Source organism: Syngnathus typhle, linkage group LG17, assembly GCF_033458585.1.
Source record: "Syngnathus typhle isolate RoL2023-S1 ecotype Sweden linkage group LG17, RoL_Styp_1.0, whole genome shotgun sequence".
NCBI classification, from domain to species: Eukaryota; Metazoa; Chordata; class Actinopteri; order Syngnathiformes; family Syngnathidae; genus Syngnathus; species Syngnathus typhle.
Genome location: NC_083754.1, coordinates 8,265,693 through 8,293,460, shown reverse-complemented (window position 1 = coordinate 8,293,460; position 27,768 = coordinate 8,265,693). Strand labels below are relative to the sequence as shown.

General features: G+C 46.0%; 5 protein-coding genes across 7 annotated transcripts; 4 read left to right on the top strand and 1 right to left on the bottom strand.

Moving 5' to 3' along the window:
* Nucleotides 1-105: 105 nt before the first annotated feature.
* LOC133170821 (dnaJ homolog subfamily C member 28-like) lies at nucleotides 106-2,509 on the top strand. 2 transcript variants are annotated; one of them, XM_061303977.1, is made up of 2 exons: nucleotides 106-860; nucleotides 1,263-2,509. In XM_061303977.1, exon 2 carries the CDS (start codon nucleotides 1,277-1,279, stop codon nucleotides 2,408-2,410), a length of 1,134 nt encoding a protein of 377 aa, XP_061159961.1. In that variant the 5' UTR covers nucleotides 106-860; nucleotides 1,263-1,276; the 3' UTR covers nucleotides 2,411-2,509. The 2 variants fall into 2 exon arrangements, with proteins under 2 accessions (XP_061159961.1, XP_061159962.1); XM_061303978.1 differs by lacking the exon at nucleotides 106-860 and adding an exon at nucleotides 861-959.
* Nucleotides 2,510-2,525: 16 nt separating this feature from the next.
* Nucleotides 2,526-4,274, bottom strand: LOC133170824 (potassium voltage-gated channel subfamily E member 1-like). The gene has a single exon (XM_061303983.1). It carries the CDS (start codon nucleotides 2,871-2,873, stop codon nucleotides 2,526-2,528), a length of 348 nt encoding a protein of 115 aa, XP_061159967.1. The 5' UTR covers nucleotides 2,874-4,274.
* Nucleotides 4,275-5,695: 1,421 nt separating this feature from the next.
* Nucleotides 5,696-9,892, top strand: tsen54 (TSEN54 tRNA splicing endonuclease subunit). Its single transcript, XM_061303412.1, has 12 exons — nucleotides 5,696-5,847; nucleotides 6,972-7,130; nucleotides 7,206-7,269; nucleotides 7,348-7,431; nucleotides 7,498-7,596; nucleotides 7,846-7,898; nucleotides 7,973-8,059; nucleotides 8,213-8,636; nucleotides 8,719-8,854; nucleotides 8,940-9,000; nucleotides 9,103-9,216; nucleotides 9,419-9,892. Exons 1-12 carry the CDS (start codon nucleotides 5,792-5,794, stop codon nucleotides 9,567-9,569), a joined length of 1,488 nt encoding a protein of 495 aa, XP_061159396.1. The 5' UTR covers nucleotides 5,696-5,791; the 3' UTR covers nucleotides 9,570-9,892.
* A 103-nt stretch (nucleotides 9,893-9,995) lies between these two features.
* On the top strand, nucleotides 9,996-13,062 carry LOC133170459 (5-hydroxytryptamine receptor 3A-like). The gene is made up of 9 exons (XM_061303415.1): nucleotides 9,996-10,170; nucleotides 10,235-10,395; nucleotides 10,843-10,887; nucleotides 10,965-11,074; nucleotides 11,549-11,721; nucleotides 11,794-11,948; nucleotides 12,047-12,257; nucleotides 12,325-12,477; nucleotides 12,548-13,062. The coding sequence occupies exons 1-9, from the start codon at nucleotides 10,131-10,133 to the stop codon at nucleotides 12,799-12,801; spliced, it is 1,302 nt and encodes a 433-aa protein (XP_061159399.1). The 5' UTR covers nucleotides 9,996-10,130; the 3' UTR covers nucleotides 12,802-13,062.
* A 332-nt stretch (nucleotides 13,063-13,394) lies between these two features.
* On the top strand, nucleotides 13,395-26,794 carry tmem104 (transmembrane protein 104). 2 transcript variants are annotated; one of them, XM_061303414.1, is made up of 10 exons: nucleotides 13,395-13,660; nucleotides 14,290-14,356; nucleotides 14,635-14,756; nucleotides 14,850-14,931; nucleotides 15,005-15,095; nucleotides 15,216-15,299; nucleotides 19,254-19,353; nucleotides 19,924-20,020; nucleotides 23,317-23,410; nucleotides 25,419-26,794. In XM_061303414.1, exons 2-10 carry the CDS (start codon nucleotides 14,312-14,314, stop codon nucleotides 26,180-26,182), a joined length of 1,479 nt encoding a protein of 492 aa, XP_061159398.1. In that variant the 5' UTR covers nucleotides 13,395-13,660; nucleotides 14,290-14,311; the 3' UTR covers nucleotides 26,183-26,794. The 2 variants fall into 2 exon arrangements, with proteins under 2 accessions (XP_061159398.1, XP_061159397.1); XM_061303413.1 differs by having other exon boundaries at nucleotides 15,002-15,095.
* The last annotated feature ends 974 nt before the right edge of the window (nucleotides 26,795-27,768 follow it).

Sequence of the window (27,768 nt, the reverse complement as noted above, 5' to 3'; positions counted from 1 at the left end):
AAGGTAGGTCTTTTTTCTATTTCATTTCATTCGTTTTGTTTGCTTTTGTTCCTAAAAACTTCAACTTCATTTGAATTTAACTTGAATTGTTCTTGTTTCTAACAGCAACGAGCAGCAAAAAGACACGATGACGGGAACAAACAGGCAGGAGAACATAGTGACGTATGGGCAGCAGAAAAGGACGGGAACCAGACGTGGGAAGATCTAGACGGAGTGAAAACGATAAACAAGATTTTTTACTGATCAAAAAATTACAACATATAACAGGAAAACAGGCAGGACCAAACAGGACGGGCAAAAAGGACTATTCGACAGGGACATGCGGACATATATACAATACTGGTAACAAGGGGCAGCGGAGCGGAGATGTGATATAATTCATGCAAAAAATTCTCAGGAAATATTGCAATAAATTGATTTTAAAAACTTTGATTAAACTTTTAATCTTGTGTCTTCTGGCTGTTGTCTCGATCAATAAAACATGAGGGTGGAATGTATGGTTCTCCCCACTCCACTTTGTGTTGCCTGTATTCTTTTTATTTCCTTTCATACGTGTCATAAATTTATGATATAAAAGTGTTTTGGATCCAAATGTCTACATTAGCCTAACCATAGACCACCTAATCACGCAGCTAATAACATTGTTATTTATTGCATCTAATTTATAACTTATTTAATATATATATACAACGGATTTTTAACGCAACTTCAATTGGAATTGTCATCAACGCGTCGTTTTGTATTGGGCTGCTGTGTGACCTCCAGGCCACTGGATGTCGCCCATTTGCTTTTCTCAACAAGCGCCAGTGAAAACGCAAGCAGACGAAGAAAAAAGCAACAACAAACGTAACTGGCAGTGGGTGAGCCAATTTCCAACTTGTATTCGTCGTTAAGTTCAATTTTTATAGTTTGTAATATAGGAGTAAATTGGCACGTTTGTGTGGTATCTGGTGGAAGAGGTTTGACGGTTTGGCTTGCTTCTTTAGCTTCGTTAGCTTGTAGCTAGGAGAAGTGGAATATCCGGGTATTTTTTATGACGTTGCCGATTTAAATTGCTAAATGAGCAAAGAATTAAGATTGTTACATTGTAAAACAGATACGATAGCCTCAAAGAGTACGAAATCTACTTTCTGATGACACCAAACTCACTTTTTTAGATTAAAATAGTATTAAGGATTAGTAATAGTTTTTGCGCAGAAAGAAAAACCATCCCTTGTTCTCTGCTTTGGCCACACTCTGATTGTTGTGTTTTCCCTTTAAAGGCGTGCGGTGAGAAATGAGTTCTCATCTGCTGGTGTCCTGCAACTCTTCCCGTCATGGATCTCTCCTACTGCTTCACTTTGGCCAGTCCTGCTGGCTCCGAACCTTCAGCAGCGGAGCCCGCATCGGCAGCACCCTTCGAGAGAGCTACCGGCTGCTGGAGCTGCCCGCAGACGAATCTGTCAGCCCCGAGCGAGCCAAAGAGTCCTACTTGCGCCTGGCCAAGCTCTACCACCCGGACTCCGGCATGCCCACCGCTGATGCAGCCCTCTTTACTCGGGTGGAGGAGGCCTACCGCTCTGTGCTGGCTCACCACAGTGAGGCCCGGTGTCGAGAGGCGGTGCAGGATGAGGATGAGGACCCGTCCACCGGTGTGGCCCCTCAGCACAGACACTACCTCAGCTATGAGGGCGTGGGCTCAGGCACCCCCAGCCAACGCGAGCGCCAGTACCGCCATTTCCGTGCCGACAGGGCCGCGGAGCAAGTTACGGATTACCGGCAGAGGGAGCACGAGAGAGCGGCGGCGGCCGAAGGGGCGCTGGTGGAGCGGGACGTGCGGCAGCGCAGTAGGAGTATCAAAATCACTCAAGCGGTGGAGCGGCTGGTGGAGGATCTAATCCAGGAGTCCATGGCCCGGGGGGACTTCCGCAATTTAAGTGGCGCCGGAAAGCCGCTCAACAAGTTCCAACACAACCCCTACGCCGACCCCATGACGCACAACCTCAATCGCATCCTCTTAGACAACGGCTACCAGCCACCTTGGGTGCTCACGCAGCGGGACATCCGCGAGGCCGCCGATCGCATCCGTGGTCGCTTGCTGGACGGACGGGTCGGGCTGGGCGAAGCCCTCGGCCCGACAGAGCGCCTCCGCTGGGAGGAGCTGTGCGCTCACGCCGAGGAAGAGTTGGCCAAAGTCAACAAGAAGGTGGACAGCTACAATCTGATTGTTCCCATGCTCCACATGCAAATGGTACATTTCAGCCTGGCGCGCGAGGTGCGGCGAGCAGAGGAGGCGGCCGGACGGCGCCGAGTTGAACAACGACAGAGGAGGAAGGAGGAGAGGAAGCGGCTCAATGCCGCTTATATCACTGCCAAGTCTGCAGGCGCCGAGCGAGGACTGCTGTCGTGGATGCAGAGTTGGCTCAAATGAATTGCACCAAACTTGACTTCATCTTCTTTTTCTGTTTTTAAGCCTTGAGTTTATTGAGCTTGACTGTTTTTGCATAATTCTTCTTCTTTTTTTTTTTTTTATTTGTGAGCGCGCTTCACTGCTGATTTTCCACCTCTGTCGCCGGGTTACAGATGACCACCGACGATGACACCCGAGCCGCGGCGGCCGTAGACGGCGTTCGCTTCCGGCTCCGGTCTTGGGCTATGTACTGCTGGTACGGGTCCTGGGAGCCCTCCAGTTTCCTGGAGCGGATGAAACGAAACATGACCGCAAAGGAGAAGAAGCTGAACATGCCAAACACCAGCAGGATGTAGAAGACTCCTTGGAATGTGGCGGACGTGTTGGTGTGGCTCTGCGGAGATTGCCCAGTGGTTCTGTTGAGGCATTGATGCAACCAGGACAGCAGCAGGGAACTCAAATCAGTGGCGTTGATGTCGGACATGGTCGCCTCCCGCTGCAAGGTGAGCAGTGAGTACAAGTTTTTGTATCCTGGGGAAAATGTTTGTATGTATTGTGACTATGAGAGTCTTTCCTAGTCGAACTCATCGATTCTAAAAGGAGATAGCAGCAGCCCTAATATATACGGATAGTAATAACGAACATCACAACAATATTACAATGGCTAGATTTGAAAAAAACGTTAAATAAAAAATGGACTTTTTTTTCAAATGAGAAACATTTTTAATAGCCACACAGCCAGTTCAACAATATACAATATATATAAAGTTCAATATATTTATATATTTTACAAATCAAATTGGTTAATTACAAAATATATATATACAAATTTAAGCAATTCTATTTTGGTAAGAAGACTTTTATTTTAAATGTTCATCTCCTAAACTAACATCCTTGTAATGTAAACCAAAGTCAATGAGATAACAAAGTTGTAATAAAGCACTCATCAGCTTACCTGTGTGATGACTTTGCTTGCCCTCCCACTATGGCCCAGACGCAACGTTCCTCCAATGCCTCGCTGTCAACACGTTTAATGAAAACATTTGTTAGAATTCAACTCTAGAAAAGAATATGTGAGGACAGCGCCATGCAAATGATTCCCTCCTATGAGTAAGACCTGTGTGAAATGACAGCTCCGTGGCAGTACAATGCTTTCACTGTGCCACTGTGACCTCCACGTGTCCTTGAACGCACCGTTTGCACTCCACATCTACTACACTATGGATGTACTTGTATGAGGAATGAGATGCATACAATAAAAATCAGTGGTTATTAGGGGTGTAACGATTCATCGATACACATCGATTCATCGATATAATGCTCTACGATTTATTGGCATCGATGCTAAACGTAAACATCGATTTATATCGCCGTGTTTGACCTCGGACATTAGACGCGACTTTATTTTGAAATCCAGTTCATTGTTGCTTGCTTCCTCTTTCCGGGCGTGTTGTGTTGTGAGCAGAGCAGGCACGTGAAAGGGGAGTCGACAACTAGTACGCGGCTCCTGGGCTGGTGCTATGGCTAGTGTCCAAAAAGACGAGGAAATTGGCTCCCCTTTAGGCTTCAAGTCTTTCTTTGGAAGCACTTTGGATTCCAAAGAAAAGATGACTCAACGGACAATTAAAATGATTGTAAATAAATAGTTCAGTAATGCACTTTAAAGTTTTGGTATTAGAAAAAAAGAAAGAATATTCATTTTTCTTTACTTACTTATATGAGAAAAAATATAGGAATTTGATAAAGTTCAGTGTTAAAATAAGCACTTTGTATACTACAATACTCTTGTAATTTCCTAAATAAAGAGTTTGCAGTACCTTGTTGATTTTGCGTATGAATTGTGATAAATCAGGATATTGTTCCATATTTTTTATTTGAAAAAATATATAAAATAAAAATATCGATCGTGGAGCACTATATCGTGATGTATCGTGAATGAATCACAGCAGGCTTTAAGATACCGGCAAATATAGTATCGTGATTCTTTGTATCGATATGATATCGTATCGTGACAAAACCCGCGATTTACACCCCTAATTGACAGTCACCATGGCCCTCCGAAGGAAAATATGACTACGATGCGGCCCGCGACAAAAATGAGTTTGACACCCAAACTAGCTTGCATTCAAGGTTCTTACGTTTTTCAAATAAAGTTATTAAAGCGGAATGTTTCATTTAATTGATAGGGAATGGAAAAGCAACAACTCATACTGTTGCAGCGGCTTTGATAAGCACAACTAAACGTCAGGGTACATCCGAAGTCCGGCTGGCGGGCCAAATCCGCCCCCCCTGGTCAAATTTCATACGGCCCGCATCTTCGGTCTTATAACGTATTATTTATGGCCAGCCTGCACTGTTAAAGAAGAAAAAAAAAAAGAAACTTGAAATATAATTCCTCCTTTTACCAAAAGGTGGCAGCACCACTTTAATAATGTCAGTCTGCATCTGTGCCGCGCGGCCCGCTCCGCTCATTTCTGCCATGCCGACTGCAAAGAAAACGAGGAAAGTTGACATCGAGGGCCGTCGCTTTCAAGAGAGATAGGAATTACAATACTTCTTCACTAAAGATCAAGGCAATTGTGTTTGTTTAATTTGTAAAGAGACGGTTGCCTTGTTTAAGGATTTTAACCTAAAGCTCAGTGGCCTAGTGGTAGTGTCCGCCCTGAGACTGGAAGGTTGTGGGTTCAAATCCCGGCCGGGTCATACCAAAGACTATAAAAACGGGACCCATTGCCTCCCTGCTTGGCACTCAGCATTAAGGATTGCAATCGAGTACTTAGATTACCAAATGATTCCTGAGCGCGGCACCGTTGCTGCTCACTGCTCCCCTCTCCTCCAGGGGATGGATTAAAATCACACGGGGATGGGTTAAATGCAGAGGACGAATTTCACCACACTCAGATGTGTGTGTGACGATCATTGGGACTTTAACTTTAACGAGACACTACCAGACTAAACATGCTTGTTCAATGTTATCTGACTTCAGATATGAATAAAAGACAGAATTTGTGTTTTTAGAATTGCTGACATCTGCCTGAATGGCTTATATTTGGTTATTTTGTCATTTGAAAAATAAAGACAATTGTGACAAGGAAAATTGTTTTATAACAGTGTGTATTTGCGTGAACTTTTTAGAGTTAAAAATGTCCGAAAAGACTATTGGACCCCGGGCCCCTTCACTTTATCAAATCTGGCCCTCCTTACAAAAAGTTTGGACACCCCTGAATCTTACAGGACTGTCCTATCGTTGTCGTGGTTGAATAAATAAAATTGTAATCTTTGCATATAGTTCAGATTTTATGAAAATGACATTTGGCTGTCAATCCGAATGAGAGTTGGTTGAACTCGAGTGGCACTAGGACCCAGAGCGGAAGGAAGTGCGCGGAAGCTTGCGTCACCAAGATGGCCGACCAAAACAAGGACGATGTCCAGCCAAACGTTTATAGAGAAATATTAAGGTGAACTTTCGTTTTCCGTGGCACTTTTGAATGAATTGAGTCGTAATTGTATATAGCAGGGATTAGAATCTTTCGCGGATTTCCGTGTTTTTTTTTTCCGCCGGGAGCATCATTTTCGTGAATCGTGTAGATCCGTTGAGAAAATTGGTTTTACATTGGGGGGCGCTGACAGCAGTATTGCGACAACAGCCGCCTTATTTTCGGCAGCATTTTGGCGCTACCTTCGTCACATCATTTGCCTACTCATTTGCCTAATTAGCAAAGGTTTTAGCCAGCATGGCGAAAGTTTGAGAGAAAAAAGACGAGGATCGTGCCAGGGAAATAGACAAGTCGAACGGGATCAGGAACTGCTTCAGATGGGCATGGCTCGAGAGCAGCGTCATCTTACAACTCGGAACACAAAGACGCTCTTAAAGCAATGCGACAGTAAGCGCCCGGCGCGCTGCGGTTGCGCGATCGGACTAAATTAAGTACCCTGCACACTGAGGTCCACTTAAATTTTGGAAATTTCGCGTTAGGACTTTAGAAATATTTTCTCAATTTCAGCAACGGCTCTGTCACAATAATGCGATCAGCGCGGTGCAGTTGCGTGATCGGCGACGCGCTACGTTTGCGCGTTCGGCGATGCGCTGCAGTTGCGCGATCGGACAAAATTAAGCTCCCTGCGCATTAGGTCCACTTGAATTTTGGAAAATACATCAGGGGTTTAAAAATATTTTCTAAAGTTCAGCGACGGCTCTGTCACAATAATGCATCCAGCGCGGTGCAGTTGCGCGGTCGGCGACGCGCTACGTTGCGCGTTCGGCGGTGCGCTGCAGAATTAGAATTGATTCCACAGAAACGTTCCTGCAGTTGTAACACGTGGCTCTCTGTCGCCCTCCCTCGTGTTTTGATGAAAATCAATAACAGGTGGTTTATTTTCATATTAATAAGGCTGGGTGATTAATTCTAGTTTTGTAGCAGTTGAGGCCTGATGAGCGGAAACATTGTGTTTTTTCAAGAAAGGACTAGAACCTTTCTCCCAAGATTTGCCCATCCAAGTCTATTTTTAGATTTGTATCAAGACAGCTGTACTTACAAATACTACATGTCTCTTCTTTTATATGATTCCGTTCTCTCTTCAGCCCATCTGAGCTGTTTTCAGCACGAACCCGGAGTCACAAGATCCCGGTCCGTGGTCAAAAAGACTTCTACCCAGATGACTCTGAGGAGCAGCGTGCTCGTCTGGAACAAAGTCTGAGTGAACACTGGAGCCTGGTGTCGGAGGAGCGGGTGGAGAGGCTGTGAGCGGACACGTGATCATGATGCCTTCATCATGTCTGATTTGTTTTTGATGTTTTTCTTTTTTTTCTTTGAAGAGGTAACCTGGTGAAGGCCGTTTGGGTTCCCAGTGAGCAAATCGTGGAGCTTCTGTCTCCAGCAGTGAGTGTCTGAGCTTCATTTTCTCCACCCCTTCTCATAAAAGGGGTTCTCATCTTATCTTTGACTTTTGTTCCTCAGGGCAAGTTCTGGCAGACGATGGGATTCTCAGCCAGCGGCAAGCAGTACCTCCTCCCCGAAGAGGCACTCTACCTGATGGAGTGTGTAAGTGGCAGCTGAAGCCCCGTGCACCCCTTTTGGGTCGTGGTTTACTTTCCTGTTCTGTGCCAGGGCAACGTGCAGGTGTTCTACCAGGACCTCCCACTCTCCATCCAAGATGGCTTTGAATGTTTTTTGTCTTCCAGGACTGTGACCCTGCAGCAGTATCAGGTATGTACATTGTTTTATTATCTGAAGTTTGACATTCTTAGCATTTTCCTCCAGATTTCATGAAATTCAAGTCATGAAATCTTGGGATTTTGTGAAAATGATCTAATTAAGCAGTCTAACTCATTGAAGCCTGACTCAAGAACTGGCGTTCAAAATCCCTCAAGGAAAATAATGTTTTTTTAAAAGTACTATAATTAACATTCCCTCCCAAAATGAATCTTTTGAACTTCTCCTTTTTCCTCACGACAGGTGTTTGGGCATCTGAAGAGGCTGGGCTATGTGGTGCACAGGTTCAATGCCAGGTAACGGGGACGCGGCAGCTGGGTGGGTAGGTGGTAAAAGCCGTGACATCAGCTTATTCTTCTGTCGGTCATAGCTCGGAACCGTCGTCTTACGCCAGGCAACTCAACTTGCCGCGGACGCTGAAAAGGAAGCGCAGCGACAGTCCTGTCGCAACTTGCAGGTGGGACTCGTGTAACAAAAACATTGTGTTGAGTTGAGATTTATTTATTACAAGTGCCTGTTTTGGCAGCAAACTATTTGGTGTGAATTAAAATAAAAAGAAACTTCATCTGCCTATTAGGGTCTGAATTATATTTTGTGTTTTTATATCCAGCCACAGCGAAGCTCACAACGTACCCAATGTGAAGCGAAAGGAAGAAGATTCAACTCTTCCTGAATCTCAGCCGCCATCCTCACCAGGCACCTCGGGGGTCCAAAGCCACTCGTCAGATTTAAGCAGAGGCCGACCCTGGTGGATAACAACGGAACCTCGTGCCGGCCACAAGGCCGATGAACATACCCATCACCGCTCTTCCCGCTGGGATGGCTCCATCGTGTTCCCAAACGTGGCCGGACACGCCGGTTGCTTGGCCTCTCCAGACCCGTGTCTGCTGCCTGGTGGTCTGACAGTGGGTGAGTGTGACGTCATACCGTGGACCCGGAGGCTCAACCAGCGGGAGGTCAAGATGTCTGCCAAGGACGGAGAGAGAGAGAGAAGAGATTGCAGGAGAAACTGGGATGTCAACAAAGACAAAGCGGTGTGCAAGGGGGATTGAAAAGCAGGTTTGAAACCAAACTCGGAAATTCTTTTCATAGTTTGAATTGAACGTTGATGTGAAGGTGCGGCAGTGCCGAAACTGGGCTGATTACCACCAGCTTCTGGCTCGCCGGCAAGAGAGACGCAGCGAACGGCCGGATCACTTGTGGAAGAGAGAAGTCACTCCGTTACACGACCACACCCAACCCATCCCCATGGGTAGACGACCACTCTGTGTTCTACTCTTCCGCTGCCTGTTTAGGCAGTAGGCTCGTTGAATTTAACATCACTTTTTTTACTCCAGGTGAACTGCTCGAGAAAATCAGTGTGGTCAAGTCTTCACATTTGCTCGAGGGAGCGTCCAGGTATCAGCAGTCCTTTCACTAAATGCCCTGTGCAAAAACAACCTCCGTCCAATGGTTCATTGGATGAGACACGAACAGTCCATCTGCTTCGCACGCTTTCAGTTTGAAGGCCTCGGAAGAGTGGAGGATTTGTTTCAATGTTTACCAACCCGACACGGTGGCTTCCTTCAAGAAGAGCAACCCGGGGAAACCTTTTGCCCGCATGTGCGTGTGCAGGTGAGTTGACTTTGATTGAGTTTGACATGAATGCATCCTTTGTGTCCTCTTTGTCCACGTGAATGGACTCGGTCAACACACGTCAATAGCTGCTTTCACCATCATGTCGGACTTTGACGCTCCTTCAGCTGTCCCAGTACCTTTGTCCCTGTTTTGTCCCATCTTATACTGGTATTTGAGCCGTTCTGGTACTTGGTTTCAGCTTCAGCGGGCCCGTCCCGGACTTGGCGGTCGTCAAGCAGCTGAGCTTCCAGAGTGGTGACGTCCAGGTGGTCTTTGCCGTGGTGGACGCCGGGGACATCTCTTTTTACACCTTCAAAGACTTCCAGCTGCCGACAGATGTGTACCAATAACCGCCCCGCCACATTCAATTGACATTTTTCAAGGGAAGAAAAACTAAAACGGCCGTTTGAAACCCAATTTCAGGCATGGCTTCTGGTTTTCATGTCGACCAAATGTCAAACTGGCGTTGGGGACGGAATGTTGTGGGGCCATGATTCCCACTTTTCAAGTTCAGGGATTCTTTTTATGGAGCAATTTAGTAATTTTTTTTTTTTTTTAAATTTTAGTTTAGTAATATTGTCAATAAGTGTCAGATCATATGTGCTCATATTTTTATTTACAATAAATCATCTAATAAGCGAACACAATAAAGAATAAAACCATGTTAATTTTACAGTATATAAGTTTTTAATTTGACTGAGCGCGGACGTGCCTGAATTGTCCTCATTGTGATGTCACATTTTACTTGTGTAAACGTTTTCCACATCTGTTGAGTCAATTGGTCACATTGGGTATAATAGGCTGAAGGAGCGCCGCGATGCGTTCAGCGGACCATTATTGTGCTGTTGACACAAGCCTCCCACCGCGCGCACTTTATCAAGCCGCCGTTTTAGCGGCTGAGGCAAACGAGCATGTCGGCCTGGAGAGCTGTCGTCCTTTTGAGCCTGGCCGGTGAGTCCATGCTGTTCGATCTCATTCAAAGTTATTTCGATGAGTCGGCAACTTGTCTTTGTAGCCTCGTGCAACCGGGCGAACGAGTGTTCCTACTCGGATCTGCTGGGGCACTTAAACCTGAGCTCCTCCAACGAATACCTGGCCAACGTCAGGCCCGTCAAGGACTGGAGGCAGGTCACTTCCGTGAAGATAAACATGCTGCTGTACGGCATCTTTCAGGTGGTAAGTCACAAAAGATGTGTATTTGATATCTTCTGGCTTTTGAGTGTTTTATGCTGAGAGTTTAGAATTTCTTTGTCGTTTTGTGTGTTTTTCTTTTCTGGCGCACTGTTTAGCACGGCGTCTTATAATTTGGGGTGTGCGGGTTCGACTCCACTTTCGGCCCTCCCTGTAGAGTTTGTATGTTCTCCCTGTGCCTGCGTGGGTTCCCTGGATTCCTCCCACATACCAAAAACATGCATGGTAGGCCGATTGAGCACTCCAAATTGCCCCTAGGTGTGAGTGCGAGTGCGGATGGTTGTTTACCTCTGTGTGCCCTGCGATTGGCTGGCAACAGGTTGACGTCAACTTTTGACGTCATACACATTTTTGCATCAGCCTGCAAAAAATTTAGAACAAAAAATGAAAATAGTTTATGTCTTCTTTTTAATTTTCTTTGTCAATGCGCAGGATGAGAAGCTTCAAACCTTCATGAGCCACGTGTGGATTCAAAAGGTGAGAAGCCGCTCAGTCGACGCGTATCAAATGATCAATTTCTATGTGGTGCTCGTTTTATCTTTTCTGTTTGGCAGGTCTGGGAGAACGATTTCCTCAAGTGGAAGCCGTCCGATTTCTGCAACATCACCGACTTCACTTTTCCCAGCTCCAAACTGTGGACACCTAACATAAACATCCAAGAGGAGTGAGTTGACTTAGCTCATCTTTCCATCGTTGTTGCTGACGTAAGAGCAGGTGGCACTCTCGAGTCCGCCGCACTGTGCCTTTTGTGTCTCACACATACATGTTCAGTGTAACACAAGACATGACTATTATATAATCATTGTGAGCGATTTGAATAGCGGCTTCCGTGCGTTTGCAGAACGTCACGTGTAATCAAACCGCACAATAAGAACAAGACTCATTGTTTGCGTTGCCCTTTGTGCGTGCGTTTGCACGACTAATGGACGCACGCAGCGGCAATATCTGACGGAAAAGTCACAGAAGTCTGGAGTTTTGGTTTGGCGCAGCCATTTTAGGGTCACAGCGTCTTTCATAAAATTCAGTTTCACTGAACATGAGATGTGGTTGGCATGGCTATCTTTGAGGTCAAGTCCTAGGAAGTCATGCCTGGAAAGACACACAAAGTTTGTCTTTATTTTTCTCTGACCAATCGCAGTGCCTCGGACAGCGGGAGCATCCAGGAGAGTGCACATGTAAGGGTGTTCTCCAACGGAATGATTCACAAGAGCACCCGTCAGCGGCTGACATCCACGTGCAAGCTGGACCTTTGGAATTTCCCCTTCGACCGGCAGAGCTGCAACATCACCTTCTTCTCCATGATCAGTGACGGTAAGAGTGGACGCCGGTCTAAGAGTCTGAAAGGAAACTTCTTCAACGCCTGTCGTCTCAAACCCAAATCAGATCATGCCGTACGAGTCGGGGCCTTTGGCGGCGATGAATTTCTCACAAACATCTCGGAGCAGTCTATGGTGACTCGTGGGGAGTGGAGCCTGATGCACTTGGAAATCGCTAACACGACCGAGAGATGGGGGAATTGGAGTTTGCTGGTTTACCAGGTGAGGTTTGCGTCCAAGTCCAATTCTGCTGCATTCCAACAATTCACAGTTGAGCTCCTCAGATTATGTTTCTCATCATAATTGGCCATTGCGCACAGGTGAAAATCGTGCGGAAGCCAATGCTGTATGTCATCAACTTCATCATTCCGCTCTTCTACCTGCTGGTGTTGGACGTGGCGTCCTTCTTCATCAGCGAAGCCCGGGGCGAGAAGTTGAGCTTCAAGATCACTGTCCTGCTGTCCATCTCCGTCTTGCTGCTCATCCTCAAGGACCTGCTGCCCTCCACTGAGGACACCCTGCCCATCATAGGTGAGCGAGCGGGCGGTCGCATCCGTCCTGTCGCGCTCTCGCTGACGACGCCTCTGATGCCTTTCAGCAAACTTCTGCGTGGGTGTGTTCGCCCTGGTGGGCCTCAGCGTGCTGGAGGCCATGGTGGTCAGTTTCATCATCGACCTGGATGATAAGTTCCCCAAGAAGTCGACAAGGGTGTCCAACAGGGAAGTTCCCTCTGAGAAACGGGAGAAGAAAGGTGGGTGGCAGACACGTGACGCTTGCGCAAATTGTGCAAGCCCATTTGGAACCCACCTCTGTCCTTGCAGATCCTGTGAAAGTGGAAGGTTTGCCCATCCAGACCAGACCTCCGTCACAGCGCGAGCAGCTGAGGCTGGTCTTGCAGGAGGTTCTCGTGGCTCAGCGGGAAGTGGCGAGTGCAGCCAACGCGCCTCGGCCCAAACGCTTCCGACGGGTTGCGGAAATCATCGACCTCATCTTCTTTATTTTTTATTTTGTCACTGTTGGGATTTTCCTGGCGGTGATGTTTCACATTTGGATTCCACCAGACTTTTACAGTTAAATTCAAGCTCACACAATCAAAACACATGAAAATTCATGATTTGTTTGGAAATGTAGCCAGAGATCATATTTATCAATTTTCTGTGATTACAAGACGCTGATTAAGTTGGCATGATAACAAGATGATTCAACAATTAAACTTGTATTCAAGTGTGTGGTAGATTGGATCGAGCACTCAGTACTCGACTGTGTTGGTCTGTCGTGTGGTGAGGTCTGTGTGTCGTCGTGACGGAGCACCCAGTAAAGATCGGCTCGTACTGCATCCTTGCCTCCGTGTGTTATTGTTAGAGCAATCAATAAGCAACCCACTATAAGTGACAACACTACAGAAGCTTATCAGAGCATAAAGCTACAACAAAGTGTTCATTCAATTAATTTGACATTGTTTGTAAACGTTATTCCATTCATCACTTCATATTGCACTTCTCCTCAACTCATAAACAATGGTCCGGTTACATCGTGAAATATTTTCATGTCATTTCTTCACACACTTAGGTCGCCAACACATCGTGCAAAGTCCACGTGTCAGATGATCTCTTGGAAACCCTTCAAAGTAAAATCCACGTTGTCGAAAACAGCATGATGTTCTCTTATTTTGGAAATTCAAAGCAGAAACACTTGAGAACCCCCTTGAACGCCTCAGTGGCGACTTCTGAGCTACCCTAATGGGGAAAGTGTCACGTTGTGCGACTTCTCGCTTATGGTGGACCAAATGAACAGCTTATGTTGCAATTTGGGAGAAGGGTTCTGCTTTCGCGTGAACCTCGCGGGCTGGTCGGTGTGGATTTAATCCGGCTGACGCCTCGGATGCTAGCCCTGTTAGCGGCTACCTACAGCTAGCAAAACATACAGCAAGACAGGTGAGCTAATGTTTACATTTTACAGAAAGGGAAGCCCCATTGACAGATGTAAGGATTACTACAACGCAGGGTGTACCCAACGTGGGTATACTGTTTGTTCTGTTTTTTTCTCCACAGGTACAGTAAGTGCATTCTAAAAATTAAAAAAATACACATGTCCTAAATCACTAATTGTCCATTGTCCCGTTGCTGTTGACGCTGACATCGCTACGGGATTCCTGGCTGACATCTCAGCTGATATCAGTTCTGTAGACAGCTGATGTAAGAATTCCCTGATATTAGTGCCAGCATTTGTTGCTGTTGTAATACAGGATTGATTCTGTCTTCATTTTGCCATCTGTCTGGCACAGAGAACCTTTTTGCAGAGTTGACAGCAGCACAACAGATTTAGGGTGCTTTGATTGGTATCTGACCAACTGAATGGAGCCAGACCTGTAAAATACTGATTCACAAGTGGCCATCTTTGAAGAGCTTGGAATCTCTCTCCTGTTCCATCCTATTGATGTCTGCTTTTCCATAAGCTTCATGCTAGGTCTTTGCTTGTGAAAAAGTTGTCAGTGATGACGTCGGACTTCAACGCAGTCCTCTCAATTGTGTTTATCAAAACCTCCCCCCCCCCCCCCCATCAGGTGAGGATAGATTCTGACAACCATGGCAGGTGGAATCACAGAGACGGGGGAACCCTACTCTGCGTTTGTGAGTATGCCTCCTCGAAGCATTCGTTTCGTCTCCTCTTAGAGTTCTATAAAAGCGTTTCATGACCTCGAAGCACGTGCTTTGTTGGAGACGGGATTGCTCAATGAGGAAGCAAAAGTGCTGAAACGCATCCTCTTGCTGGGCCTACACTTTTAATGATTAAAGCTCTCTGACAGCTGATCGGCTCCTTTCTAAGTGGGCTAGAACATGAGCGTGAATAAATAATGTATAGCCAAGACAAGCATTAAGAGAAGTAACAAAATGGCCGTCTGTTGCAGGTGGGTCTGGTGTATATGTTCAACCTGATTGTGGGAACAGGGGCCCTCACCATGCCCAGAGCTTTCGCCACGGCCGGCTGGGTAGTCAGTTTGACGCTCATCTCCTTCCTGGCGTTCATGAGGTGAGTGTCGCGCTTCAGAACGTAACGCCACATTTTCAAATTTGTTGTTATTTGTTTGTCTGCACCTAATAACATGACCTACCCGCTCATCAGTTACATGACCACCACCTTCGTGATCGAGGCGATGGCGGCGGCCAACGCTCATCTGCGATGGAAGAGGAGAGAGCAGGACGAGGTTATCTTATCATATACTAATTTCTAGATTATGAATTGATTTTTTAACAACAACTGCGTTGCCTCACCAGCAGATTAATGACGACTCCGCCTCAGACTTCTCAGACGATGACAGCACAGCGAGGGGGCGGGGCGAACCGGAGACCAAGCCCATCTTGTCAGTTCGTAAGTGGTCACATCATTGAAACCCCCCAAAAAAATGCATTCATTTCAAGTGATGATAGGAATAAATATATAATATAAATGACATTTCCTCAATAATTCACATCACTGCGCCTTCCCCAGAACGTTCCGGCAGTACCGTAGACCACTTTGACATTGCCGAGCGCGTAGAGATGGGCCAGATGGCGTCCATGTTCTTCAACAAAGGTAAACACTCTCGCCGCCAGGCGTCCGTCTGTCCCGTCGTTCACCTTTTTCGCCATAATGATCATGCCGATGGAATTCCATAAATGAATCTTGCCTTCCCAATTACAAAGAAGAACACAATGTCATTAGGAAAAGATTGCACGCCTCAGGTGGTAATTACCTCTGCAGGCCCTCATGCAACCTCATCGTCACTGGCCATATGTGGGACTCAGTCTGCGGCCAGCAGGGGGAGCTCTCAGCACACATGCTAGGCAATTGGCGAATATATTGGAAAAGGGAGAATATTTTTCTATTATATAGAAATAAACACGCTCAGAGTTTTGATACATGAAATTGTCAAAATAATCTTTCATTTTTGTGTTTTAATTGTATTTTTCATTTACCGTTTTTTTTCCATGTATAATGCGGAGAATTTAACTAATTTATTGTCCTAAAATCTGGGGTGCGAATTATACATGGGTACAAATTATTTTTATTTATTTATTTATTTTTATATCCGGATATCATACGGCCGCCATTACGAACACAATGCTCTTGTATCAGACGCTTGCTCGATCACCTGCTCGTTTGCTGTCACAATGTACCCTACACAAATCCAAAACATTTCTTTGCTATTGAGTTTGCTAGCGCATGCGCAGTGATACTGACCGGCAGAATAACATCCGGTTGTTCCCAAAGACGATCTTTTTATTGAAATAATTTTACGTTTACGGACTTAAGTAGGAGTCAAAATTTGGGTGCGTATTATACATGGGTACAGACTTTTTTCCAGAATCGACATGCCATTTTCTTCTTTTATGAAATTAAATGATGAAAATGGCATGTAAAATCCCTAAAAATATAATTATTCATACTCGTGTTTTATTTTCTTATTTATAATTGATTTTGAATTTTTAAAGTAAAAAAAATTAAAATTTGTAAAATGTGGTTAATGAAGCATTTTCTTGTTATCTTTCCTGCTTAATTTAGTTGAGTACTTTTATGTAATGATTGATGATGTAATTTTTTTTACTAGACGCATTAAATCAATTGACGAATGGTTTGATGAGAAAGGAATTTTAAAAAATTAATCCACCAATTTTAGGGAAAAACAACAAAATACACATCACAAATTGTTGGCAGTTATTTGGGTAAGGTGAGTATGAAGATAAACCACATGCTGCTTCACTAATCTGAATACGTTATTAATAGCCTAAATGTCATCTTTCAAATAAATTTTAGTGTGCAACCGTCGAGCCGCGAGTCACGTGTCAAGTGCCGATTTAATCCAGAAGGACTCGGACAAAAGACGAAATTGCAAAGGATTACGGGAGTGAGTGTGCGCGTGTGTGCGTAGGGACAGATGCTAGCCTGTGATAACAAGTGTGTAGTTCCTCTTTTTTGGCAAGAGCGTCCGCAGAAAAGAGCCGAGCGCTCGTGTCATTTTGCGATTGCCAATGAAATTTGACAAAATTTCACAACAACCACAAAGTCTCCTGGTGATTTTTGTGAAGAACAATTAACATGATTGGCAGAGAGAGAAACTATCTTAAAAGAACAAATTACCGTTTTTTTCCATGTATAATGCGCAAAATTTAACTAATTTATTGTCCTAAAATCTGGGGTGCGCATTAAACATGGGTACAAATTATTATATATTTTTTTAAATCTCCCTCGAAATAAAACTTGAAATCACCTTTCTTCTTGTTTGTTGTCAATCGCGCATCGCATTCAGCCATCCTGCCCAACACACTTAGTCAGTAAAATTCATAATTGACGACACATCGTTTGATGCGATGGTGCAATCCTTGATGGTGTGTTATTGTCAAATATTGTTTGTTTTTTAATCTCCATCGCAAACCGGATATCATACGGAGGCCGCCATTACAAATGCGCAGAACGGATGCGCAAGACACGGCAGCTATATAAAGAGCGAGAGTTCAGTTCTCTACCTAAATGCGTATTACAGGTAATATTTTATTTCACAACACTTTGCCTTGTTCCTTTCTTCTCTGCTGTTCACTTCAAACACGCTCCATACGAACACAATGCTCTGGTATCAGACACTTGCTCGATCACCTGCTCGTTTGCTGTCACAATGTACCCTACACAAATCCGAAACGTTTCTTCGCTATCGAGTTTGCTAGCGCATGCGCAGTGATACTGACCGGCAGAGGAACATCCGGTTGTTCCCAAAGACGATCTTTTTATTGAAATAATTTTACGTTTACGGACTTAAGTAGGAGTCAAAATTTGGGTGCGTATTATACATGGGTACAGACCTTTTTCCAGCATCGACATGCCATTTTTAGGGTGCGTATTATACATGGGGGCGCATTATACATGGAAAAAAATGTATTAAAATGTGAGTCGCATTGGGGCCAAATGGTGCAGTGACCTCGTGGATCCAATACATGGAATACTTGTAAAATGAAGCCACTTGTTTATATCTGCTCATTACCGCCACCAGCAGGACTGGAATAGAACAGCAACAAAGGTGTACTGCAAGTGTAGAAAAGAAATCTAACACAAAAGTATTGAACCTCATTTTAGAAGTAAAAAATGATGGCGTCCGGACATTGTGTTGTTATTGTGACAATTCTCTCCTCTGCATCAGTTTCCGTGTTGACAAGGTCAACTGCCGGCATATTTCCTTGCTGCAGTGTCCTACTTGTGGATATTTAAGAACAAAGTGTGTATGTGTGTGGCCGGGCTCCATTTAGATTTAATTTGTAAATCTTCCTTCATCAAACTTTCCCTGGGATCTTCTCCCCTCCCAGCAGACTCATCAGACTATAAACTTGAAGGCGAAGGTTAATGAGGGCAAACTGTACAACGAATGGTTTGAGACCAAGCACAAGGGCTGAACCATTTTAGGAAAAGATTGAACAAACTGAGACCTTGAAAGTGATCATATTTAGAGAGCATGTTTCAAAAGTCCTACTTGTGACATTGTTGCATTGTCTACCTGATTTTGTACCTCCCCACGTGTTGAGAACTTAATTAAAAAACAGCCTGTGCCGTTGTTAGGCCGTCATGGCGGCTGTCAGTCAAGCTGGCGTTCCGCTGACAGACAACGGCGACCACTCGCGGCGCCTGCTAATTGGAAAATGTTACTGACATTGAACAGGGTGGGGGGTTCTGCATTTAATGCACAGTGAGAAAGGGGCTCAAGCAAGGATTTATGACCTTTGCATTTCACACAGAACCCAGCAAAGCACGGCATCCCACAAAATGCTAATTTGCTTCTGGATTGCAGACGACTTTCATTCTAAAGCTTTTCTTGCAAATCATCAATCCCCCAGAAAAAAAAAGTACGATTACATCTTTGACGGCAGTGTGCGAGGGGCTATTGAATGGATTTCCAGCCCGTTAACTTGATGGATGTTTGTTTATGTGCTCGTTTCATTTTTTACTGTTTAATTCCTCAACTCGGTCTTTTAATGGAAGAGCCCATTCAAGGTTTGATGCCATAAAGCTGACATTTTTTATTCCTCCTCACTGGACCCGCCTTGACTTTCCTCGGCGCTAATCAATTATCTGACCGTTGATCCCCCGCCCCTCCCTCTTTGCCTCAACCACAAAAGGGTGACGGATGAGGGGGGGGGGGTCACTCGGATGATCATCGCTGCGTGATGATAACGAGGAAGTAACGTGAGGGCAGATGGCGAGGAATCAAAGTTTGCCCTTGTGTGGCTGAGTTAATTTCATATTTGCACCCATGCGTCGGAGCGACGAGCGTGCATATTAATGAGGCAAACGTGCACGTTGGCCTTATTTGTCCACCAACGTTTGCCGACGAGCTGTTTGCTCCCATGATAAAGATGAGCGCGCCACTGCTTGATTAAGAATGTCCACAAACGCTTCGCATTGTACACAACGACTCTTGATGGGATTTATTCACGTGTCGTTTCCAATATGCGGCCTACGGCGAGTCTCGCACATTTGACTTTTGCTTCTTGTGTTGTCTTGCAGTGGGCGTCAACATGTTCTACATTTGCATCATCGTGTACCTGTACGGCGACCTGGCCATCTACGCCGCTGCCGTGCCCATTTCGCTCATGGAGGTGGCCTGGTGAGTGGACGTTTGTTGACTTTTACCGCTGGATAAAATTAAATATACTTTGTAGCCGGAGGCCCCCCCTCACCCCCCGATCCATATTGGAAGACTCGCTCGTACATATTTTGGCAGGGCTGGGCGGCTGGTGCGCCGTCTTCTAGTTGTTGCTGGTATTTGTGAAGACAATAACAGCGAGCTGACTCCGCCTGACCTCCCTCGGCTGCCGGCGCTCCCGGGAATCTCGCTGGCTTCCAGACCCATTTTTATTGCCACTGTGCTTTATTATAACAGCCTCAGTGCACAATGTGTTGTTTGAGAGGCGTGATGGGAGCCCGTCATGCTCCTGCTTTCTCCTTCAAAAGAAGAACCCTGCCCCACCCCAAAAAGAAACCAGACACTTCATTAGGTAGCCTCGCCAAAGTGAATAAACTCCAAACAATCCTGCCGCTCAATTGTGATTGACAGGTGTCAGAAAAGTGTTGTTGACAGGACAATGCGAGTTTCCAAAACCTTTCAACCGTGCTAACATTTTGAATATAGTCACAAATATTTGCCGCTGAAATGCGAATGTGTTCATTCCGTCAGCGGGAACCATTCGTGCAGCGCAGGAGCTGTGAAGTACAACGACACGGACGCGTGCTGGGGCTCGGTGACCAGGAAAGACGCCTACAGAGTCTTCCTGGTAAGTCCTTGCTTCTCCTTCTCCTTTCCCCGGCACTCCTCCTTCCACATTTCTCCAAACATTCCATTCTGGGCGCCACCATGCGATATATTTCAGGATCAGCACGACACGTAAAAGTGTCCGTAATTCCTGCTAATCTGTGCTGGCCTGAATGAGTCTGTGTCTGATTTATAGCATATTAGATGAGAAATATGGCGGCGGCGTTGAAGGGGACACAAAACGGCGGGAATAAATCATAAGTGAAACGACGGGCGTTGGCGGAATGTAAATGAGCCTTCTGCCGCTGCCATTAATGTTTAACAATCAGAGCGTGAACGCGGGCCGACGATGAATGCGGCGAACATAAAAGCATCGTGCTTTATTAAGGAGCCGAGTAAAACCGGACCACTGCACCGGTGTCGGGGCCATAAATCTTCAGCTTTTTAAAGGATGCTTCTTGTTGTCGCTCATCATTTCGCTGCTTTGTTAAATTCCCCCTCTCTGCCAGGTGGGATAGTGTTCGACAAGTGTTACTGTTGTTACGCTATGTTCTCGGCCGGCCGTGATGATTTGTCCTCTCGCCGTTGATTAAAAAGTCACTTTCCAAAAGGTTGACTTGAGAAATTGGCTGTCATTTTTCATCCAGATTATTCATTTTCAAACCACTTAATAGACACTCGAATGTCTTTGGTCTTTTTTTGGATGCTGCTGCCCTCTGGCTGAACTTGGTACGTTCCGTTGCCAATGTCTCGCAGTCTCATTCGGCACGGTTGTATTTTTCTCGGACCTCATTTGCGTCTGATTCAGATGTGCGCAGCAGATCGACACGATCGACGACTAATTAGCGTGCGCGCTGGCAGCTAGCCGTCGCTACTTGATGTGACACAACAGAAAGCGCCCCGGTCGGGCAGAAGCTGCTAAGCGGATCAATTGGCTGTGATTTTCTGCACTGATTGATTCCACAGAGGCAGCGTGGCGCCTATGTGGCGGCAATATGCCGGGAGGGAGGCACTTGCGTAACTACGCCCGCCGCCGTTGATCTCGGCCGGCCTCTTTAGCGCCGCTATGATTGAAAAGATTAAGAAGCGGGTGGCGGTGGTGCCTTTCAAGGGGGGCGGGGATGTTGCCCGTCCTAAGACTCCAATTAAAACCGTGCCATGTCCTTGATTGTCCCCCTGCCTTTGGCGCATTTAGCTCGCCAAGTGGCGAGCGGCGTGCTCCACCTCGTGCCGTTTTAACGCCTGATTTATGGCCCCTTTGCAGGGGAGAGAAAAAAAAATCAATGCGCTATATGCACTTTATGCTTACGCCGCATTGTTGGCAGCCTTATCTCCATGTAGATATTTCCATTACGTTGTGTGGCCGCTGTCCCGCGTGTTGGGCTAAAGTTAATTTAAAGCTACCCCCCTCCCCCTGTACATTGCTGATTGATGAACACACTGCTAAATGTTTTCTTCCAAGGAGCCTCATTGACCTTCCTTCCCTGCGGGGGCCGCCATTTTGGATCTTAGCCACACACTTGCTGCCTTTGTCCTGTTGCTATAGTGTGTGCGCACGCGTGTTACAGTCGTGTTCCACTCTAGCATATTGAAATTATAATTTATGTGTACACCCTTGTAATTGAACACATTGCGATGAAAGTTTATGGCTTACACACCTCCAATATTCCATTTTAGTATCCTAATACCATTGTACATTTTATGCATGTACACCTCTAAAACAGCTCGTGTTTAATGACAAACCCCTCCATGATCCCATACTTGGGTCTGTTTAATGTTCCGTACACTTTTAATCCAGCACGATTCCATCCTGTGCACTTGACCTTGACAAGCCGCGCAACATCTGCGGCAGGTATAAGCAACAGAAAGCGATGATTGAACGCAAGACGTCGTTTGACGTGGAGGTGCTAGGAGACATCCGGGGTGCAGATGGCTTGATGGAGAGGATCGCAGTAGGTGCCAAATTTGGACGGGGAGGGCGGGGGATTGCTGAAGGGGAACTCAAGGTCAATCACAGATGAGTGACAGAAAAAAAAGAAGACATTGTTGGGCTCCATCCGCTCCTGCAAAACCGCCTTCTCTTAGGAAATGCTCTCATTTCCCGGTCTAGCTTGTTTTTTTAAGGACCTCAGCGTTGGCACAATGTTGAAATTCCGATCGGTGCTCTTCATTAATGAAGCGGCAGAATTATTCATCGTTCTCGTCTGGCGGCGCCGCGCTGACCTCGTTGCCGCGACCCGAGCTCATCTCTGACCAGATTTCCATCATGCCACTTAAACAGGCTGCGAAGCGCCACCCTTGATGATTTGATGGATTTTTTTTTTCTTCTTCTAAAAAATCAGTCAGTGCGAGATGTGGTCGCGGACGTGCGCGTCCAATTTTCTTCTGTCAAAAGCACAAACAGGATGGAGAACAGACAGAAGGGAAATGCGTGAGCCGCGTCAACGTCAGCCCGACTTTGGCCGAGCAACTTGTGGCAAATTTATTGCGACGGCTGACAGGGCGAGAAAGATCTATGACATTAGTTTTTTTTTCACCCCCATTGGAATTCATGGACATTGTCCATCTCCAAGCGTCAGCAGTGTTTTCACTAACGTACGTATAAGTACATAAAAAAAAGAGTTAGCAGCTAATACTAACACGCCCTCGCCGCCTTCCTTGAACCTCCTCTTATGCTAACTTGACTTTGTGCTTTTTCTTTGCTTTGCCGTCTCGCCCAGGGCGGGCAGGCGGCCTTCCGATGAGGAGCTAATAGATTGAATCCCGGAGCTTGTATCCATCAGCGCCTTAGTCACCTTTGCAATTTCTCATCCCTGACTCAGCGCTTATTGCTTCTCGGCCCAGTGCACCTTTACGGGCCGACTGGGTGGAAGCCGAGCTTGATAAGCGGCGAAACAAATTGACACGTTCCGATGAGCCGAGGTGAATTTCTGCAACATGGAGCTGATGGGCCAAAACGCACCAAAGCATCATGGCGGTCATTTAGTGTAATGATGTTGATTTTTTACTTTTTTTTCTCACCCCGTTTTAGGTGGTTAGTTAATCAGCCACTGTGAATCTTGCCCATCATCATGGTGATTCTCAATGATGCTTGCTCGGTCCGGTAATCGAGTTCCTCCTTTTGACTCGTGTCCCTTTCCAGATCATTTGGAAAAACAGAAGTTAGAAATGCAAAATGACGCTTTTCTTAAGTAGCCATTGCTGGTTTTATTGCTTTTTTGCCGAGGTGCAGTCAGTCGTGCAGCAAAACTGCCTTACAAGATCATCTGGCATTTATTAGCCTTTGAATAAAAATGACAATCTGATGTTTTTTTTCAGAGCGTTTTCACCCTTCTATTGGGACCATTCACGTTCTTCAACGCGCAGAAGACGAAATACCTTCAGATCCTCACTTCGCTCATGCGCTGGATTGGTAAGGCTCCATATCTTTCTACAATATCACACGAAAGACAAAATAATGTCGGTTTTCTTCTTGGTTGACAAAGTTGAGATGTTACGAACGGACAGACGATATTTTGATCCCGTCCCATTCACTCTCAAGACTTTAGAATGTCCAAAATCTGCCTCATGAAGCCAGCTTTGTGAAATGAAGTAGACATTTCTGTCATGAGTAGACCCACAAAAAAAATCTGAAAGTCGTACCCAAAATGACACATAACGTTTGACCTTTTGGTTCGAAGTGGCCATTTTAGGGTCAAAGCATTTCCTCAGGTGGCGAACCAAAAATTCAGCCCCCTAAGACACTTTGACTTAGCAACATGAAATTTGGTAGCCATGCGTACCATTAATAGACCCACCAAAGACTCTCAAAGAGCCTGAAAAACACAAACACCAACTTTAAGTTTGTCCGTTAGATGTGTCCAGCCACGTTTGTTCCAATGATGTTGTGAAATCCTCCCATGGTACTTTTTTGACCATACTCCGGGGATTTCATCCTTGGTGTGTGTGGCGTCGAGGGGCATCCGTCAAAGTTGCGGTGCCACTTGGCGTCCCAACTTCCCATCTCCTCACTCTGACAAGCTTGACGGGCCGTCCCACCCTTGATTGGACTGTCACTCACCGCCACCTCGAAGTAAAATATAGTGTCCGCACTTAAAGACGCGTTGGGGCACTGATGAAAGTGAGGGCTCCACCTCTCACGTCCTTTCTTCATCATTCTTTCCTTTGAGACTTTCGTTCCTTCTTTTCATGCTTGCTTCCTTGGTTTTCGTAACATTCTTGTTTTCGTTTGTCCCGCCAGCCTGTCCGTCACGTTTTTTGTCGGTGTCGTGGTTGCGACGTAGCGTGCGACACGGTGTTGACTTCATCCTCTGTCACCTTTCGTGATGTCAGGGTTAGCGGGCAGCTAGCGTGCTGCTCCGCCTCCCGGCCTCGCCCCAAGGCCTCGTCACGCCGCTCGCCGCACGGCTATCCTCAGTCAACTCTCCGATAGCACGAGCGCGCTCGTGTGGAGATTTTCAATCGGCAACTTCTGACTTGTTGGTGTCACCTTGACAAACTTCCCATCATTTCTTCTTTTTGAACAACTAGCTTGCTCATTGCGACACTCAAAAATTTGCTAATCAGCTGGCTCATTAACTAAAATTGACTCACTAACAAGCTAACTGACAAACTTGCTTGTTTATCAACATTTTCTTACTCTCATTAAGCACGCTAAGTCACTAATTGGCTCAATAATTAACACACTCATTAGCTCACTCACTAACTAGTGTCAGCCACTAACTAGGCGCCAACCCCCTAACCCTCCCCCCTCCGCCCAAATTGCGTAGCTCCAATTGAGATTGACGATCTTTCAGCGTCACCTGATTATTCAAGCACGTCAATGCCATGTCCTGTGAAGCGAACCTCCTCCAATGATGTCTCCTTGGAGCGTCCGGTGCGTGTGTATGTGTGTGTGTTTGTCTGTGAGACGGTCCTCAGAGGGCTGTTAAGTTGAAGCATCAAGGTCATTGGCAGGCCTGCAAAGCAAAGATAAATCACACTGGCTGCTGCTAACATAGCTAGCACGCTCAATTGTCCACACGTGGGCGTGTGGCGTGTGCGGCGTGTGCGGCGTGTGCGGCGTGTGCGTGCGACGACTTTATCCTGACGGATATCCGACTGCTGTTGTCAGAATGAGAGCGCTTGATGGACGAGGGAGTCATGTGGACATCGCAGGTGGTTGGAGACATTCTTCCTCATGTCTCATCATTAAGAATGTAGCAAGCTTGAAATGATAACCTTTGGATTGAAACGTCACGTGCTGTGGGCGAGTGGTTGGCCATTACTCATTTATGAAGTAACCTAATGACTGACTTGCTAACCAGGTATTATTATATTATTTCACATTTAAAATAAGACCCCCTTAACGTAACCTAAGGCCAACTACCAACCGGTTGACCTGCCCAATGTAACGTGCTTCCTTGTCTTGTCCCTTCCAGCGTTCACCATGATGATCATCCTGGCGCTCCTGCGCATCGGCAAGGGCGAAGGCGAGGGCCGCCCCTCCGCCGCCTCCCTGGCGGGCGTGCCCAATCTCTTTGGCGTCTGCGTGTACTCCTTCATGTGCCAGCACTCGCTGCCCTCGGTGGTGACGCCCATCTCCGAGAAGAAGCGGGTGGGCATGCTGGCGCTGGCCAACTACGTGCTGATCCTGGGCTTCTACGCGCTGCTCTCCTTCACCGCCATCTTCTGCTTCGACAGCGCGCTCCTCCATGACATGTACACGCTCAACTTCACGGACAACTGCCACGTCCTGGACGTGGCGGCGCTGCGCTACTTCCTGGGCCTTTTCCCCGTCTTCACCATCAGTACCAACTTCCCCATCATCGCCGTCACCTTGCGCAACAACTGGAAGACGCTCTTCCACCGTGAGGGCGGCACCTACCCGTGGGTGGTGGACCGGGTGGTTTTTCCCCTCATCACGCTGGTGCCGCCCATCCTGGTGGCCTTTTGCACGCACAATCTGGAGTCGCTGGTGGGCATCACGGGTGCCTACGCCGGCACGGGCATCCAGTACGTGGTGCCCGCCCTGCTGGTCTATCACGCCCGCCGCCATGTGGAACCCATCACGGCCCGGCGTGCCGTCAACACGCACCGCTCGCCCTTCCGCCACGCTGCCTGGGTGTGGTTCGTGCTGCTGTGGGCTGTCTTCTGCCTCATGTTCGTCACCGCCAACATCATTCTGACCGACGCCAAGAAGTGACGTGCTCGCTCTGTGCCTTTTTGGTTTTCACAGACGTCTACCTGATTTTTCAAGAAGGGCAAAAGGTTTTGTGTTGTTTGACAGACTAAACCTGAAGCGTGGTGTTTTTTTTCCAAGGAGTGATGTCAACCAACCATTTTGGAGTTCCACATGCATCACAGATGAATCTTGTTTGTAGCGCCTCCTGATTGGCCGAATTGTTTCAACTTATCACCCCAATGTCTCAATGACGGACTGTTTGTACATTTGGTTTCCTTTCCTTTCCTTTTTTTGTGTGTGTGTGTGTGCGTGCGTGTGAGTGAGTGAGTGAGTGAGTGAGTGAGCGAGTGAGTGAGTGACGAAAGAAAACTATCAGGCAGAGGTCTCTGTGTAGTTAATAGGATATGCTGACGTTTCCAAATAAGGCCAGGCGGGAGAAAGTGAGCGCCTGGGAAATGGTTGCTGTGGCAACAGTGGTGCCTTTTGATTGGATGTTTGTGCTCGTTGTTTTCATTGACACCAAAGTGGACCAAAGTGTTTGTGTCATGACATCTACTTTTGTCTTGAGAGTTTGATGCTTTTAATATAATTTGAATGAATCACAAAGAGATTAAAATTGATATTTGTTATTAATCCAATGCCTTTGTTTTATTTATTTATTTATTTATTTATTTATTTATTTATTTATTTATTTATTTATTTATTTATTTATTTATTTCTAAAAAAAAGAAAAGCCTTACATGCTCATTTTTTTCTTACAAAGAAAGCCTTACTATACATGGTCATCCTTTACAAAATAAAAAGCCTTGATTTGGAGCGCTAACCCTACTTTTTTACCCCGGTTTGAAGCACTGACCCTAATTTCGAACACTAACCCTAGTTTCTGACACCATTAACCCCGATTTGGAACGCTAACCGTAGTTTTTGAACCAGTTGACCCTGATTTGGAATGCTAACCCTAGTTTTGGACTCCAGTTCCATGCACTAACCTGAAATTGAAGCATTAGCCTTAGTTTTTGAACCCGTTGACCCCGATTTGGAACGCTAACCTGAGTTTTTGAACCCGTTGACCTCGATTTGGAACGTTAACCCTAGTTTTTGAACCCATTGACCGTGATATGGAACACTAACCCTAGTGTTTGAACCCGTTGAGCCCGATGTGGAACGCTAATCCTAATTTTTTACCCCAGTATCACGCGCTAACCCTAATTTGAAACACTAACGTGAGTGTTTGACCCCAGTTTGAAGCGCTAACCCTAATTTAAAACACTAACCCTAGTTTTTGAACCCTTTGACTAAGTACCGTGTTTTTCCATGTATAATGTGCAAAATTTAACTAATTTATTGTCCTATAATCTGGGGTGCGCATTATACATGGGTACAATTTTCTAAAATCTTTATTTATTTATTTATTTTTGAAGAAAATCATGGTACAACAATTTTTGAAGAAAATCTTGTCACGGATGGAGTGTGGAAAGGAGCAGGGCGACCAAGTGCAGGTTGGACCAGGGTTCATTGGAGGAACTCAAAACACAGACTTGGTAAACTAACATAACTCTCTAACATAACAGGACTGACCGACAAAGACGTGGAACAAAAAGACAGGG

What these genes read in the sequence shown, in the direction of transcription:
- LOC133170821 (XM_061303977.1), top strand. Translation starts at nt 1,277, where the DNA reads ATGAGTTCTCATCTGCTGGTGTCCTGCAACTCTTCCCGTCATGGATCT.
- tsen54 (XM_061303412.1), top strand. Translation starts at nt 5,792, where the DNA reads ATGGCCGACCAAAACAAGGACGATGTCCAGCCAAACGTTTATAGAGAA. An exon ending in TGACCCTGCAGCAGTATCAG is followed by an intron (nt 7,597 to 7,845) that starts GTATGTACATTG and finishes TCCTCACGACAG; the next exon opens with GTGTTTGGGCATCTGAAGAG. An exon ending in CACCCAACCCATCCCCATGG is followed by an intron (nt 8,855 to 8,939) that starts GTAGACGACCAC and finishes TTTTTACTCCAG; the next exon opens with GTGAACTGCTCGAGAAAATC.
- LOC133170459 (XM_061303415.1), top strand. Translation starts at nt 10,131, where the DNA reads ATGTCGGCCTGGAGAGCTGTCGTCCTTTTGAGCCTGGCCG. An exon ending in AACATAAACATCCAAGAGGA is followed by an intron (nt 11,075 to 11,548) that starts GTGAGTTGACTT and finishes GACCAATCGCAG; the next exon opens with TGCCTCGGACAGCGGGAGCA. An exon ending in GGACACCCTGCCCATCATAG is followed by an intron (nt 12,258 to 12,324) that starts GTGAGCGAGCGG and finishes GATGCCTTTCAG; the next exon opens with CAAACTTCTGCGTGGGTGTG.
- tmem104 (XM_061303413.1), top strand. Translation starts at nt 14,312, where the DNA reads ATGGCAGGTGGAATCACAGAGACGGGGGAACCCTACTCTGCGTTT. An exon ending in ACGCCTACAGAGTCTTCCTG is followed by an intron (nt 20,021 to 23,316) that starts GTAAGTCCTTGC and finishes GTTTTTTTTCAG; the next exon opens with AGCGTTTTCACCCTTCTATT. An exon ending in TTCGCTCATGCGCTGGATTG is followed by an intron (nt 23,411 to 25,418) that starts GTAAGGCTCCAT and finishes TGTCCCTTCCAG; the next exon opens with CGTTCACCATGATGATCATC.
- LOC133170824 (XM_061303983.1), bottom strand. Translation starts at nt 2,873, where the DNA reads ATGTCCGACATCAACGCCACTGATTTGAGTTCCCTGCTGCTGTCCTGG.